Here is a 17,569-nt window from a genome sequence, read left to right as displayed (position 1 = left end):
AGTCTTGGTTCTGCTGGACCTGCCAGATGGGGAAGAAATACACAATACCTGAAGATTGTTCACAAGCTGGGGGAACCAGTGGGTGGATTAGTTTTTTTTCTGAGAGAAGATCCTACTTCAGTGAATTGTGGGTCATAATGTTTGAGAGGCAATAATTATGCTGAATGAAAGAAGTTAGACCGAAAAAAAAGGTGCGTGCTGTATGATTCCCGTATATAAAACTTCAGCATGTGCAAACTTATCTGTACTGAAAGTAGATCTGTAGTTGATAAGGGACGTGATGGAGAGGGACGAGATGAAGGGATTATGAAGGGGGGGAGGAAACTTAGAGGTGAATATGTTCATTTGATTATGGTGATTTCATGGGTGCACAGGTATGTCAAAACTTATCAAATTGGACATTTAAATACGTGCAGTTTGTCATGTCAATTATTTTAAAATAAAGTCGTTTTTAAAAAAGAGATAAGACAGATCCCTGAGGGTCAGATTGAGGAACTCTCGAAGACTTCAGGAGCAGAAAGATGTTAAAGCAGTTTTAAGAAAATTAAACTGATTGTGGTCTTCCCAGTAGATAAGGAATAACATTTAGTAAACCATTGCTAATAGCCAAACCTTGGCATGTGTGACAGCAAAATAAATGGAAAGGTGGATAGGTACATATTACATCAAGGGAACAACCCAGCTTTTGGTGCAGAAGGTGTGGTGTATGCGTGTATGTGGGTGAGTATCTCTGGAGGGAAAAAGACAGTCCCATAGTTGAACAAAGAAGAATATTTACCGGCAGCAACAGGAGAGGCTAGAGAAAGAACATGATTGGGGTAAGAAGATGATTCTGCATTTTGGACGAGGAGAGAGTAACATTTAAAGCCTCTACTCGCTCTGAAGCACAGAGAGTGTGTTGCGACACTCGAGTTTGCTGGAGCGGGTCGGCACAGGCCAGGCCTAGTTAGCGGAATGAGCCCACACAGCAACTCCAGACTGGATCCGCAAGCCTTGAACCTTAACCCTCAACCTCCGATTCCCCAAGTTCCACTCTCGTAGCTGAGGCTGAAGTTTGTCTAAGTCCCGCCTAGGTACCCAACGGAGATACGGCGTGAACACCCCACCACTTTCTGGGAACCCGGAGGCGGTCGGCGTGGGGGCGCGAGCGGCGCGCAGGGAGGCGGCCTGGAAGCGAGGGAGCGCGCGCCCTTCACGTGACCCGACCCGCGGGCGGCGACGCACGCGCCGCGCCGCGCCGCTCACGTGGTCCGTCCCCAGCCCCGTCGCCGGCGGAGGCGGGCGCGGGCGCGTCCCTGTGGCCAGTCACCCGGAGGAGTTGGTCGCACAATTATGAAAGACTCGGCTTCTGCTGCTAGCGCCGGAGCTGAGTTAGTTCTGAGAAGGTTTCCCTGGGCGTTCCTTGTCCGGCGGCCTCTGCTGCCGCCTCCGGAGACGCTTCCCGATAGATGGCTACAGGCCGCGGAGGAGGAGGAGGTGGAGTTGCTGCCCTTCCGGAGTCCGCCCCGTGAGGAGAATGGTACTGGACCCACGCAGGCCCGGGTGGGGAATGGTTCTGGGGTTGCGGGCGGTAAAGGAGAGACTTGGCAGGCAAGTGTGTGGGGAGCCGCGTTGCATGCGGCGAAGGACCCTCGAATTGCCTTGAGGCTTCCGGATTTGTCCTCTCGGGACGGGTGTGCAGTTCGTTCTGGGGTGAGGGGCGGGAGCAGGTAGCAAGTTAGACGCGACACCTCTTCGCGGGAATCCCCTGAGCCGAGACTCGGCTCCCAGCGAGGGCCTCTCGAGGCGGCAGAGGCGCGAGCCGGGGACTACCTGGCTGGGCTCAACTGAGCGGCCTCAGCGCGCCCGACGCCGGGCTCAGCCTACAAGCTCCGCATCTCCTGGGAGCACGGTCCTCCTGGCGCCAGTTGCTGGCAGATAAGGGAACCAAATGCTCTGCTCAAGTTCTACATGGAAAAAAGGGAGGGAGGGCTAGAAGGGAGCAAAAAGCGGGTAGAGGACACGGGTTTGGAGCAGTGCCTTGTTTGCTGTGCAGCGGATACTCTACAGGTACATTTCCTTTTTGGAACCAAAAGGGAGGGATTTGACAATATTGATGGTAGATCTTTTTTCTTTAGCAAGAATTAAGGATTTTGGTGGGTGGGGGGAGGCTTCTGTGGGGACCAAGACAATGTACTGTCAGTTAGGATTTAAGTCGAACTACCTCATCCCTTGCCCCAGAGAACAGTTGATCGTGTTTTAAACCAAAAGGTGCGGAATGGAGAGAGGGAGGCGGTGCATTGCAGCTTCCGATAGAGCTTTTTATTTTTGGATATCAGGAACCAATTTTGAAGATTTCTTAAAAAGAAAGTCATTTACATCAGGGACATGAAGAGCAAAGTAGGTATTTTTGGTCAGTACTTGAATTTGATAGGCTTTATGCAAACAACTCTCCCTCTGCTGGAGTCTGGCAAGTTTGCTTTTCACTGGACGCTAATTCAAGTGCCATACAAAACTAAAATAAGAGTTTTACTTATAACACAAATGTAGTAATACTTTGAATAAATAATGTGTCTTTCACTATTTTCCACCTTATTCTTTTTTGTTTGTTTGTTTTGAGACAGGGTCTCACTCTGTCGCCCAGGCTGGAGTGAAGTGGCGCGATCTCCGCTCATGCAACCTCCGCCTCCGGGGTTCAAGCGATTCTCCTGCCTCAGGCTCCCGAGTAGCTGGGACTGTAGCCACCATGCCCGGCTAATTTTTGCATTTTTAGTAGAGACGGGGTTTCACCACGTTTGGCAGGCTGGTCTCTTAATTCCTGACCTCAGGTGATCCGCCCGCCTCAGCCTCCCAAAGTGCTGGGATTACAGGCGTGAGCCACCGCGCCAGGCCAACATGGGAGATTTCAAACTTGCAAAGATACATTGTAGAATGAACTACCATATACCCATTGGCCAGTTTCAACAGCTTCAACCATGTGAATTTTATTTCTTCTATCATTCCTCAATGGGATAATTTTAAAGCAAATCCCAGACAAATGTCATTTATGGATACTTTATTGTGTTTATGTCTAAAAAGACAAGGACTTTTTAACATAACCACAATATTATTATCATGCCTAAAAATTAATAATTGCTTAGTATCATTAAATATTCAGCATATTTCCCTGATTGTCTCATGTTTTAGTCAGTTGATTTGTTAGAATCAGGTTACAAAGAATTCTGCACATAGCATTTGGTCGGTAACTCTTTCAGTCTCTAGTACCTTCTCTCTTGGGGTGTGGGGGTGTCGTTTACCATTTATTTGTTGAAAGAAACCCATCATTTGCCTTGTAGAATTTCCATCAGTTTGGATTTTGTTGAATGCATCCCTGTAGTGTCATGTAACGTGTTTCTTTCTCCTCTGTATTTTTTTTTCTTTTTTCTTTTTGTTTGAGACGGAGTCTCGCTCTGTTGCCCCAGCTGAGTGCAGTGTAGCGATCTCGGCTGACTGCAGCCTCCGCCTCCTGGGTTCAAGTGATTCTCCTGCCTCAGCCTCCCAAGTAGCTGGGACTACAGGTGCTAGCCACCACACCCGGCTAATTTTTGTATTTTTAGTGGAGATGGGGTTTCGTCATATTGGCCAGGGTGGTCTTGAACTCCTGATGTCCAGTGATCCAGCTGTCTCACCTCCCAAAGTGTTGGGATTACAGGCATGCCCCACTTTGCCCAGCTTCTACTCTTTATTTCCTGTGAACTAGTTAGTAGTTAATCTAAAGACTTGATCAGTAGTCGGGCGTGGTGGCGCTTACCTGTAATTCTAGCTACTCAGGAGGCTAAGGCAGGAGAATCGCTTGAACCTGGGAGGTGGAGGTTGCAGTAAGCGGAGATCCTACCACTGCACTACAGCCTGGGCGACAGAGTGAGACTCCGTCTCAAAAAAAAAAAAAAAACTACTTAATCAGGTGGGGCGCAGTAATCCCCATACTTTGGGAGGCGGCGACAGGCTGATCCCGGATCACTTGAGGTCAGGAGTTCAAAACTAGCCTGGCCAACATGGTGAAACCCCGTCTCTACTAAAAATTAGCAGGGCGTCGTGATGGGCACCTGTAATCCCAGCTACTTGTGAGGCTGAGGCAGGAGACTCCCTTGAACTTGGAGGCGGAGGTTGCAGTGAGCCAAGATTGCGCCATTCACTCCAGCCTGGGTGAGAGTCTGTCTCAAAAAAAAAAAAAGACTTGATCAGATTCTAGTTTCATACTTTGACAATACTCATAGATAGTACTATGTACTTTCTGTTGCATTACATTAAGAGGCACATACTGTCTTTGTTTTTTGAGAAGGAGTCTTGCACTTGTTTTTTTTTGTTGTTGTTGTTTTATCTGGAACAGAGTCTTGCTCTTGTCGCCCAGGCTGGAGTGCCTGGCTTACTGCAACCTCTGCCTCCCTGGTTCAAGCGATTCTGCTGCCCCAGCCTCCTGAAGCTGGGATTACAGGCGTCCACCACCACACCCGGCTAATTTTTGTGTTTTTAGTAGAGACAGGGTTTGCCATATTGGCCAGGCTGGTCTCAAACTCCTGACCCCAGGTGATCCACCCGCCTCGGCCTCCCAAAGTGTTGGGATTACAGGCGTGAGCCACTGCCCCCGGCTTCTTTTTTTTTTTTTAAATGTTAAGATTGACCAGTGGATTCGTGTTGTCTGATGCCTGATCTCTCAGTTGTGAAGTTCCCCATATGTTATTCATGTAGTAGTTTTTGTAGTAGTCATTTAGTTTTTGTCATTGATATATTATTTCATTCTGGGTTTCCTTTTCTCCTTTCTTTTTGGGAAATCTTTCAACATATAAGTAAATTGCAGTTTGTTTTTTTTTTAAGTGACTGCCTGTTAAATGTCAAATGCTTTAAGTTTGGTACCTGGGTCAGGGTGCAGTGGCTCATGCTTGTAATCCTAGCACTTTGAGAGACTCAGGCGGGTGGATCCCTTGAGCCCAGGAGTACAAGACTAGCCTGGGAAAGATGGCGAAACCCAGTCTCTACCAAAAGAAATAAAAAAAGATTAGCTGGGCATGGTGATGCGCACCTGTGGTCCCAGCTACTTGGGAGGCTGAGGTGGGAGGATGGCTTGAGGTTGCAGTGAGCTGAGATCATGCCACTGCACTGCAGCCTGGGTAACAGAACCAGACCCTGTCTCAAAAAAAAAAAAAAGTTTGGTACCGGGAAGCAAAATTCAGTGCTTGAGGTTAGTTTAGGACATAAGCATTACTTGACTATGGGGATTTTAACTGAGTCATTTATGTGAATCAGTAAAAAGAACTTAAGATGGGTGTCGCTTTTAGATGATGCTTTGCAATTATTAGATTAGTTGAATGTGAATACAGTGTTTGACTTGGAGAATTGGACCTCTTGTACTTTATACAAATATGATTAGTTCTAATTTAAATTGTTAGTTCTTTTAGAGATTTTGTTGACTTTTTGGTACAGTTAATTTTGGATTTAGGAAATTGCTCTGGAATTTTTTTTTTTTTTTTTTTTTTGAGATGGAGTTTCCCTCTTGTCTCCCAGGCTGGAGTGCAATGGTGCGATCTTGGCTCACTGCAACCTCCGCCTCCTGGATTCAAGTGATTCTCCTGCCTCAGCCTCTAGTAGCTGGGATTACAGGCACACGCCACAACGCCCATCTGATTTTTATATTTTTAGTAGAGATGGGGTTTCACCATGTTGGCCAGGCTGGTCTCGATCTCTTGACCTCATGCTCTGGATTTTTTTAACCTGTTTTTCTGGGACTGTGTATTTAGTTTTCTGTCCACGTAGAGGTTTTAGAACCCTGTTAAAGGAATTTTGGTGTGTGGAGGTAAGCAGTTTTTTGAAGTTGATAAGTCAAGACTTGACTCTTGACATATTTTTGCCAGGTCACAGTCCTTTTTTTTTTTGAGACTGAGTTTTGCTCTTTTGCCCAGGCTTGCGGTGGCGCGATGTCGGCTTACTGCAACCTGTGCCTTCCAGTTTAAAGTGATTCTCCTGCCTCAGCCTCTCGAGTAGCTGGGATTACAGGTGCCTGCCACCATGCCTAATTTTTGTACTTTTAGTAGAGACAGGGTTTCCCCATGTTGGCCAGGCTGGTCTTGAACTCCTGACCTCAAGTGATCGACCTCAGCCTCCCAAAGTGCTGGGATTACAGGCGTGAGCCACCGCACAGTCTTTTATGAGCATCACTGTTATCTTCTCAATCTGTAAAAGGCAAATGATAATCTTTTCCCTACTTGACCTAAGGAGCAATATTAGGATTAAAGTCTGTGAAACACTGTTTACCCCTCTTACTATCATATAAACATGTCAATAACATAACACCTTAACTATCCAGCTGCCAGACTTCTGGAAACCTTAACCTTTGGAAACAAAGCTCCTTGTGGAAAGTGAGCAAAAAGCTTTTGAGCTAAGTCATCAATAATATAGCAACCCTGAGACAGAGTTCACTGATTGAAAAATGTGTGCAAAGTGAAATTTAACAGGCTTAGTTTTCTGCTTTCTGCTGGCAGTTTGGTAGTACGCCGGACATAACAGGAGGAAAGTTACCTGAGAAGCAGACTATGACTGTTAGGAGGACACTGGAGAAACATAATTAGACTAGAAAGATAGGGCTATACATTAGCCTTTACTATATGAAATGATAGTCTTCCTAGTCTAATTTATCATACCCAATACCCGGAAGATACTCTGGACTAAGAGAAGTATGTAATAGGCTTTAGGCACATTTTTGCATTAGCTAATGTGTCGGCATTTAGCTGTGGCCATTGCTCTGAATGCTTTATGTGTGTGTGTGTGTGTGTATTTATTTTTGAGACGAAGTCTTGCTCGGTCACCCAGGCTGAAGTGCAGTGGCGTGATCTCGGCTCACTGCAACCTCTGCCTCCCGGGTTCAAGTGATTCTCCTGCCTCAGCCTCCTGAGTAGCTGGGATTACAGGCATGTGCTACCATGCCCGGCTAATTTTTGTATTTTTAGTAGAGACGGAGTTTCACCATGTTGGTCAGGCTGGTCTCGAACTCCTGACCTCGTAATCTTGCTGCCTTGGCCTCCCAAAGTGCTGGGATTACAGGCATGAGCCACCTCGCCCGACACTTTACATATATTAATCCCGCAGGAAAATTCTGTGATGTCAATACTGTTTTCTCCATTATTTATATATAAAGAGCAGAGAATCAAAAATCACTTGCCAATGGTCACAAGGCTAATAAGTGGTAGAGTAGGTGTTGACCTGCCAAACTACAGAAACTTGGAGAAGGCTTTTGATATTCAGGGACATGTATATTTGTAAGACCTCAGATGACAGGTGTTATGTCAAGTTAAAAAAGTTAAGGTTTTTTTTAAAAAAGTTATAACTTAAAAAGTTTGCTGTACTTGATTTTTTTCAAATGATAATGAAACCTAGTAGAATTTCCTTTACTATCAAATTTCTGTGTATTAACCTTAGGACAGATAATTTACAACTCAGTTGTCTGGTTTTTGTTTTTTTTTTTTTTGAGACAAGTGTCTCTCTCTGTCAATTAGGCTAGAGTTCAGTGGTGCGATCTTGGCTCGTTGCAGACTCCGCCTCCCGGGTTCAAGCCATTCTCCTGCTGCAGCTTCCCAAGTAGCTGAGGTTACAGGTTGCGCCACCACATTGGGCTACTTTTTGTGTTTTTATTTTTATTTTTTAAAAATTTGTGTTTTTACTGGAGACAGAGTTTTGGCATGTTGCTCAGGCTGGCCTTGAACTCCTGGTCTCAAGTGATCTACCTGCCTTGGCCTCCTAAAGTACTGGGATTACACGCATTAGTCTGTATGCATTTTATTTTATTTTTATTTTTATATTTTTTGAGATGGAGTCTTGCTCTGTCACCCAGGCTGGAGTGCAGTGGCACAATCTCAGCTCCCTGCAGCCTCTGCCTCCCGGGTTCAAGTGATTCTCCTCTCTCAGCCTCCCGAGTAGCTAGGATTACAGGCACCCGCCACCATGCCCAGCTAATATTTGTATTTTTAGCAGAGACAGGGTTTCACCATGTTGACCAGGCTGGTCTCGAACTCCTGACCTCAAGTGATCCACCCACCTTGGCCCCCCAAAGTGCTGGGATTACAAGCGTGAGCCACCGCCCGGTCATGCATTTTATTTTGACAAGTGCAGAGACACATACTCTGGGGCAATCCTTAGTAGATTAGAAAAGTCATTAAATAGATTTCTGGATGGGTGTAACTCTTTGTTAAAAGCAGCAGGAAAAGACTGGGCATGGTGGCTCTTGCCTGTAATCCCAGTGCTTTGGGAGGCTGAGGAGGGAGGATTGCTTGAAGCTAGGAGTTTGAGACCAGCCTGGCCAACGTAGATAACCCCACCTCTACTAAAAATATAAAAATCAGCTGGACGTGGTGGTGTGTGCCTGTAATCCCAGCTCCTTGTGAGACTGGGGCATGAGAATTGGTTGAACCCAGGAGATGGGGGTTGCAGTGACTCCAGATTGCGCCACTGCACCCCAGCCTGGGTGACAAAACAAGACTCTGTCTCAAAAAAAAAAAAATACATATATATATATATATATATACATATATATAATATATATAAAAAAATGAAATAAAACCTGTAGAAACCTATCATGAATGTATCAACAAAAGTATCAACACCCTGCTCACTGATAGATAATGGGTTGATGTGGCTTACTCGCAGTGTGAACGTCCAAGCATCCAAGTTTCCTGTTTTTTTTTTTTGGATAGTGTTTTGCTCTGTTGCCCATGTCAGAGTGCAGTGGCATCATCATGGCTTACTGTATTCCCAACCTCCTAGGCTCAAGTGATCCTGCCACTTCAGCCTCCCAAGTACCTAAAATGACAAGCCCATACCACCAACCTGGCTAATTAAAAAATTTTTTTGACTGGGTGTGGTGGTTAATGCCTGTAATCCCAGCACTTTGGAAGGCTGAGGCGGGTGGATCACTGGGTCAGGAGATCGAGACCATCCTGGCCAACATGGTGAAACCCCATCTCTACTAAAAATACAAAAATTAGCCGGGCGTGGTGGCACGCACCTGTAGTCCCAGTTACTCGGGAGGCTGAGGCAGGTGAATCGCTTGAACCCAGGAGGTGGAGGTTGCAGTGAGCTGAGATCGCACCATTGCACTCCAGCCTGGGTGACAGAGCGAGATTTCGTCTCAAAAAAATTTTTTTTTTGTTTTTGCAAAGATGGGTTTCTCACTCTGTTGCCCAGGTTGATCTTGAACTCCTGGGCTTAAGTGGTCCTCCTGCCTTGGCCTCCCAAAGTGTTGGGGTTACAGGCATAAGCCACTGCACCGGGCCTTAAGTTTTTAAATATATAGAACTTTTCTACCAATTGTTACAGAATTATAGATGCTTTTCAATAATATCTTTAAAACTCTCTCATAGGGTTCGTATCTAAAATGTCAGTAATATCTAATTATTAATTAGTTGAGTAGTTGGCAGCCAGTTTAGAGTAAGAGTGGAACTCTGTGACATAATAAAATTATGTATATGTGTGTGTATATATATATATATATTTTTTTTTTTTTAAAGAATGGAACTAGAGAGTAGGGTCTGTAAGAGTGTCAGAAAGTCAAATGTATTGAACTCTGATAGGGGAAGTGAGAGAGTGCCAGCTTATTTCAACATTTTGCTTTAGGCTAGTCTTATTTGTCATTGTCTGTGTCACCCTTGGCAGGCATGTTGGTCAGCCTTGGCAGGCATGTTGACCCATGTACAAATTTATCACATAACTCTGAATTTCTAGGTGTTGGTTTTTTTTTTTTTTTTTTTTTTTTTTTTTGAGAGTCTCACTCTGTTGCCCAGGCTGGAGTGCAGTGGTGCATCTTGGCTCACTGCAAGCTCCGCCTCTTGGGTTCACGCCATCCTCCTGCCTCAGCCTCCCGAGTAGCTGGGACTACAGGCGCCCACCACCACGCCCGGCTGATTTTTTGTATTTTTTTAGTAGAGATGTGGTTTCACCATATTGGTCAGACTGGTCTCAATCTCCTGACCTCGTGATCCGCCCACCTCGGCCTCCCAAAGTGCTGGGATTATAGGCATGAGCCACTGCGCCCAGCCAATTTCTAGGTCTTTAGTGTCATTTAACTTTCTTTTCTTGAGCACATGAACTTTATTAGTAGGCGATTTCTTTTAATTTGATTACCGTTCTTTTGAATATGGGTCACATTTTCCTGTCCATTACCATATCTAGTCATTTTGGAGTGTATATTGGACATTGGGATTGTTACTTAGTAGAGGCTCTGGGTTACCTTTTTTTTTTTGATACGGAGTCTTGTTCTGTTGCCCAGGCTGGAGTGCAGTGGCGTGATCTCAGCTCACTGCAACCTCTGTCTCCCGGATTCAAGCAATTCTTCTGCCACAGCCTCCTGAGTAGCCGGCATTACAGGCGCGTGACACCACACCCGGCTAATTTTTGTGTTTTTAGTAGGGATGGGGTTTCACCATGTTGGTCAGGCTGGTCTCAAACTTCTGACCTTGCGATCCGCCTGCCTTGGCCTCCCAAAGTGCTGGGATTATAGGTGTGAGCCACCACGCCCAGCCTCTGGGTTCTCTTTTAATCCTGTGCTCTGTGTGTTTGTGTGTGTTGTTGTTGTTGTTATGTACTGAATGTGATCTCCCTCGCTCCCCGAGAATTCATATCTTGAAGCCCTAACCTCCAGTGTGATGGTATTTGGAGATGAGAACTTTGGGAGATGGAGGTAATCAGGGGTAGATGAGGTCATGAGGGTGGGGCCCTGGGTCTGATAGGATTTATGTCCTTAGAAGAAGAGATACCAGAGAGCTTATTCACTCCCTCTTCACTGTGTGAAGACACAGTGAGGATGCAGCTGTCTGAGAGCCTTCATCAGACACTGGCCCTCCTGGAATCTTGATCCTGAACTTTAAGTCTCCAGAGCTGTGAGAAAATTTATTTCAGTTGTTATCCCACCAAGTCTGTGTGGTATTGGTTGTGGCATCCCAAGCCGACTAAGACAGTTGTTGATTAACTTCATTGTACTCAAACTCCAAACTGTCTCTCCTACAATGGGCAGCAGGAATATCTGCTCGGTTATTTTATTTAGCTGGGCTGCCTGGAGGCTGCCCCATGTGTACGATCTTCATGGGTCAGTGAGAGATTTGTGTAGAATTAATATGAATTATATAGGATTCCTTTTCTCAACTCTTGCGGAAACTTTCCCATCACTTTCCAGCTGCTGTTTTCACCTTGAACTGGGTATTCTGGTTCTATAAGTCAGTAAGACTGTGGGATTTCTATTGATATTTAGCTGTTCACTAGGCATAGGATGGGGACTGTTTTCAGGCAAAAAGCCTTAAAAATTGGGAAACTCACTCAATACCATTCCTTTATTCTAAGTATAGACTCCGTCTAGTTTCTGCTTGCTTTTGGTTGCTCTTCAGTGTCCTCAAGTCTTTTATATCTTTTTATTTAAAAAAAAATTTAAACGATAGAGATGAGGTCTCGCTGTGTTGACCAGGCTGGTCTCAAACTCCTGGCCTCAAGCAGTCGTCCCATCTTGGCCTCCCAAAGTGCTAGGATTACAGGTGTGAGCCACTGTGTCTAGCCTCTTTTTTATCTTTTGTCCAGAATTTATGGTGGTTATCTGAGGGATGGTTAGCCTAATAGGACCTACTTCTCCATAGCTAGAATTTTCTAATTTTAATATATATAATCATAGAATGTATTTGTTAAAAAAAATTTGATTTCCACATGTTACCTTAACAGCAGAATTTTTTAGGAATCTTTAATTTTTTCCCCAAATTTTTGCTAGCAGCATCTAGGCAGGAAGGATGTGCTGGTAGTGATTTGTTTAGAGAGTAAGATGTGCTTAGGTTTATTTGTAATACGTGTCCCTTATTGCTGGTAGACTGGTATAAGAATTTATAATTTAAGGAGTTTTGAAGTGATCACCATCACAGTTGAAATTTGACTGTGTGCCATGCATTGTGCTAAAACAACTTACATGGATCATTTTGTTTAATCATCAGAGTAACATTGTGAGGTAAGTACTGTTGTTATCCTATTTTACAGGTAAGGAAGCAAAAAGAGGCTCTGAAACTTGCACAAGGTTGCACAGATAGTAAACAGCAGAGCTGGGATCCTAACTCAGACCAGTCTGATTCCAGAATCTGTACTATTTAACCACTGAAGATCACCAGCTGATCTTTAAAATTCCCTGCTCTACTAGCATTCTGTGGATATAGTTACTTTTTACATTACTTGGAACATACAAATTTAGGAATTTTCAGATTTGTGTTTGTAGTTTGCCACCTCTTGGTAAAATCTGGTAGTGCAACCTAGCAAAATTAAAAAGCAAAGTGTATAAAACTAGGAATTTTTATATGTATTTATAACCAGGGCACATTTGATTGGGTAACTGATGGCAGAGCAGAAACTTAGAATTTCAAAAACTATAAAAACTTTTTTTTATCATTAGGTGATATTTACAACTTTCAGCTGGGGTATGTGAATATTGGGTTTGTGAAGCCGATTCCTGTGTAACAAGTGAAGGCCGTAAATGATGAGAATGCTACGTGTGGGAAGAATGTATGTACATTTGGCTGTTACATAAACAGAATGAGAGGTAGTAAGTTTTTGAAATAAACAAAATTGGTGAATCAGGTAGGGAAAGCTGTAGGAGATTTTCTTTTTTTTTTTTTGAAATGGAATTTTGCTCTTGTCGCTTGGGTTGGAGTGCAATGGCGTGATCTTGGCTCACTGCAACCTCTGTGTCCTGGGTTCAATCGATTCTCCTGCCTCAGCCTTCTGAGTAGCTGAGGTTACAGGTGCCCGCCACCATGCCCAGCTAATTTTTATATTTTTAGTAGAAATATTTTATATTTTATATTTCACCATGTTGGCCAGGCTGGTCTCAAACTCCTGACCTCAGGTGATCCACCTGCTTCGGCTTCCCAAAGTGTTGGGATAACAGGCATGAGCCACCGTGCCCGGCCAGGAGATTTTCTTGAAACATGCTAATGTCATTATGTGTCCCTGTAGGCATAAAATTTAGTAAAAATCTGTGAGTATGGGAGTGACACAATTTAAGTGACTTTTAGCAAATTGTTTGCTAAAGTTTTGGGTTGATTTGCCGATGAGAAACAACTCTGGTTTCCAGCTCTTGGAAAAAACCCAAAACTATGGGATGTAGTAGAGGGGATGATATATTCGAAGTGTTGAAGAACAAAAAAACAAAAACAAATCCATTATCCAAGAATACTGTACCTGGCACAGCTCTCCTTTAGAAATGAAGGAGAGATGAAGATTTTCCCAGACAAAAGCTCAGAGACTAGACCTGTGTTACAAGAAATGCTAACAGAATTTCTTCAGGCTGAAAGACAAGGTTGCTAATTAGTAACAAAAAGAATATGAAAAGTATAAAACTTACTGGTAAGTGTAAATAGAGTTAATTTAGAATACTCTAATACCATAATGGTGGTATGCAAATCATTTGTATTTTTAGTATGAAGGTTAAAAGACAAAAACCATTAAAAATAATAATAGCAACAATAATTTGTTAAGGGATACATAGTACAAAAACATATATATTGTGACATCAAAAATTTATTAGAAACCAGGCACTGGCTGGGCGCCACGGCTCACCCCTGTAATCCCAGCACTTTGGGAGGCTGAGGCGGGTGGATCACCTGAGATCAGGAGTTCAGGAAAAGCCTGACCAACATGGTGAAACCTCATCTCTACTAAAAATACAAAAATTAGCTGGGCTTCTGGGCATAGTGGCTCACGCCTGTAATCCTAGCACTTTGGGAGGCCGAGGCAGGTGGATCACTTGAGGTCAGGGGTTTTCAAACCCCATCTCTACTAAAAATACAAAAATTAGCTGGGCGTGGTGGCAGGTACCTGTTATCTCAGCTACTCCAGAGGCTGAGACAGGAGAATCGCTTGAACCTGGGAGGTGGAGGTTGCAGTGAGCCGAGATCATGCCATTGCCCTCCAGCCTGGGTGACAGAGTAAAACTCCATCTCAAGAAACAAAACAGAAAACCAGAATGCAATAATACCACCTTATTCCAGCAAGAATGGCCATAATACAAAAAACAACAAATAATAGACATTTATGTGGATGTGGTAAACAGGGAACACTTCTACACTGCTGGTAGGAATGTAAACTAGTACAACCACTATGGGAAACAATGTGGAGATTCCTTAGGATACCATTTGATACAGCAGTCCCACTACTGGGTATCTACCAGAGGAAAATAAGTCATTATAAGAAAAAGATACTTGCATACGCATGTTTATAGCAGCATAATTCGTAATTGCAAAAATGTGGAACCAACTCAAATGCCCATCAAGTCAACGAGTGGATAAAGAAATTGTGGTATATATATATACGAGGGAATACTTCTCAGCCATAAAAAGGAATGAATTAATGGCATTCACAGTGACCTGGATGAGATTGGAGACTCTTAATTCTAAGTGAAGTAACTCAGGAATGGAAAACCAAACATCATATGTTCCCACTCGTAAGTGGGAGCTGAGCTATGAGGACGCAAAGGCATAAGAATGACACAATGGACTTTGGGGACTCAGGGAGAAAGGGTGGGAAGGGGGTCAGGGATAAAAGACTACAAATAGGGTGCAGTGTGTACCGGTCGGGCAATGGGTGCACCAAAATCTCACAAGTCACCACTAAAGAACTAACTTTTGTAACTAAACACTACCTGTTTCCAATAACCTATGGAAATAAGTAAAAAACAATAAAAATAAAAAATAGTATAGGTGTATAAGGCATTTACTGTGAATGGAGCTTGTGGACCTGGAAGTTGTTCTGGGCGAGTCAGTGAGTGAGTGGTGAGTGAATGTGAAGGCCTAGGGCATTACACTTATGTAGACTTGATAAACACTGTACACCTAGCCTACACTAAATTTATAAAAAGTATTTTTTATTCAATAATAAATTAACGCTAGCTTACTGTAACTTTTTAATTTAACAGACTTGTAAACATTTTAAAACTTTTTGACTCTTGTAATAACACTTCATATAAAACACATTGTACAGCTGCACAAAAACATTTTCTTTATATACTTATTCTATAAGCTTTTTTTTTTTGAGACAGAGTCTCACTCTGTCGCCCCGGCTGGAGTGCAGTGGCTCACTGCAACCTCCGCTTCCCTGGTTCAAGCGATTCTCCTGCCTCAGCCTCCTGAGTAGCTGGGATGAGAGGCATCCGCCACCACACCCGGCTAATTTTTATATTTTTAGTAGTGATGGGGTTTCACCACATTGATCAGGCTGGTCTCGAACTCGTGACCTCAGATGATCCGCCTGCCTCACTTCTGGGTAGAGTGTAGAATGGTGGTTATCAGGGACTTGGGTGGGGATTGCTGGGGAAATGTTGGTCAAAGGATGCAAAATTTCAGTTAGGAAGAATAATTTCAAGAAATCTTCTGTACAACATGGTGACTACAGTAAATAACAATGTATTTTTGAAAAATACTAAGTATATTTTAAGTGGTCTCACCACAAAAAAATAGTATGTGAGGCAATGTATATGATAATTAGCTCGATTTAGCCATTCCGCAATGTATAGTAGCCGCCTTTTATCTGGTCTCAAATTCCTGAGCTCCAGCAATCTGCCCCCATTGGCCTCCCAAACTGCTAAGATTACAGGCAAGAGCTACTGCACCTGGCCTACTTAATATGTTTTGACACGTTTTGACACAGAGTTGTTGATAGTATCCTCTTATTTTCTTGCTTTTTTTTTTCTTTTTCTTTTTCTTTTTTTTTACAGTAAAGTGAAGGCAAGTTTATTGGGAAAGTAAATAAAAGAATGGTTACCCCATAGGTTGAGCAGTCCTGAGGGCTGCTGGTTGCCTACTTTTATGGTTATTTGTTGATTATGTGCTAAGCAAGGAGTGGATTATTAATGAATTTTCTGGGAAAGGGGTGGGCAGTTCCCAGAACTGAGGGTTCCTCCTCTTTTTAGACTATATAGGGTAACTTCTGAATGTTGCCATGGCATCTGTAAACTGTCATGGTGCTGGTTAGAGTGTCTTTTAGTATGGTGATACATTATAATTAGCATATAATGAGCAGTGAGGAAGAGGTCTACTGTGTTGCCATCTTGGTTTTGGTGGATTTTGGCTAGCTTTTTTACTGCAACCTGTTTTATCAGCAAAGTCTTCATGGCCTATATCTTATGTTGGACTCCCATCTCATCCTGTGACTTAGAATACCTAACCTACTGGGAATGCAGCCCAGCAGGTCTCAGCCTTATTTTACTCAGCCCCTATTCAAGATGGAGTCACTCTGGTTTAAACACCTCTGACGTTTCCCCCCTTCTTTTATAAGAGAATCCTTCATCCTAAGGGTTGTAGAGGGATGAAGATACACACCTTTTGTAACCTCTTCTTGCTGAATGGGGTGATGATATTCCTGCCTAACTATTAAGGTCTCTTGTGTCCATGATAGAGAGGCGCTCATTCACAACACATCAGTTTGCTGAGGGCCATCCATAACTCTTGAGTTCTGACAAAACATAATATCTGAAAGATTAATAAGTGTTTAATAAAACATACAGTAAGCTTATCCTGTATTCCTATACAAAGAGTACAACAGCAATATATTCCATAACAGTAAAGCAAAATAAGTAAAACTGTCCCAAGTAAACTAAATTAGAAGGCTTTCCATGAACTGGCAACTGTTGGAACCATGCTGATAAGGGATCGGTGATTGTATTATGTGCCCAGAATTAGAATATTGATCCAGATTTTTACATTAGCCATCTCTTTTTTTTTTCCTGGACTTCAGTCAGAGATCACTGATTGGTTCACAGGAGAAAGCAAGGTCAGCCTAAATTGCAGGAAAAAAACTCAGACAACTGATGAGACTAGAATCTACTGACAGGTATACCATAGTTCTTGAAACACAATTTTTTCTCACTCCAGTGTCCCATTTTTACTAAAGACAAGTTATAGTATGACCGATTTGCTTTGTTATACTTGGCCAGATTATTTGTATAAAGTGCAGCAAGAATAATTATATAGGCTTTCGAAATTGGCTTTGATGGAACTCTGTTCCATAAGGAATCTCCGATAAGACTTTTAAAGCCGAGCCCAGCATGGATTTTTTTTTTCCTTTTCTTTTTGAGACAGAGTCTCACTCTGTTGCCCAGGCTGGAGTGCACTGGCATGACCTCGGCTCACTGCAGCCTCCATCTCCTGAGTTCAAGTGGTTCTCCTGCCTCAGCTTCCTGTGTAGTTGGAATTACAGGCACACACCACCACGCCTGGCTAATTTTTTGTATTTTTAGTAGAGATGAGGTGTTGGCCAGGCTGGTCTCGAACTCCAGACCTCAGGTGATCCACCTACCTCAGCCTCTCAATGTGCTGTGATTACAGGCGTGAGCCACCGCGCTCAGCCATGAGCCACTGCGCCTGACCTCAGCTGTGGGTTTGTACCCTCAAATACCTTTATGTATTGGGTAAATTTCTCTCTTCTTGAGGTCCCAAGATAACTTGGGGCTCCTGAGCCTGTGAAAAAGTGACATTCTTTACTTATCACAGGTCAGGAACCCTGTACAGGGACTGCGTAGACAAGATATGAGGCCAGTTTTCCCAAGCGG

At 43.4% G+C, this 17,569-nt stretch overlaps 1 protein-coding gene across 8 annotated transcripts in view; it reads left to right on the top strand.

Annotated features, from left to right (window-relative positions):
* The first annotated feature begins 1,190 nt into the window (after positions 1–1,190).
* Positions 1,191–17,569, top strand: part of TRPM7 (transient receptor potential cation channel subfamily M member 7) — a 121,135-nt gene continuing 104,756 nt past the window's right edge. For 3 of the 8 annotated variants that reach the window (XM_031002336.3, XM_063698545.1, XM_031002334.3), the window contains exon 1: positions 1,215–1,519. In XM_031002336.3, the coding sequence (XP_030858196.1) occupies positions 1,517–1,519 (3 nt within the window). In that variant the 5' untranslated portion in view covers positions 1,215–1,516. Of the gene's footprint in view, positions 1,520–1,836; positions 2,050–17,569 lie in introns of those variants that run through there. The other 5 variants (XM_063698544.1, XM_063698543.1, XM_063698542.1 and 2 more) reach the window with 3 other exon arrangements.

The sequence above is a fragment of the Gorilla gorilla genome, chromosome 16 (genome assembly GCF_029281585.2).
Source record: "Gorilla gorilla gorilla isolate KB3781 chromosome 16, NHGRI_mGorGor1-v2.1_pri, whole genome shotgun sequence".
In the NCBI taxonomy this organism is placed as follows: Eukaryota; Metazoa; Chordata; class Mammalia; order Primates; family Hominidae; genus Gorilla; species Gorilla gorilla.
Note: the sequence above shows the minus strand (reverse complement) of the source record. Positions and strands in the feature narration are given on the sequence as shown.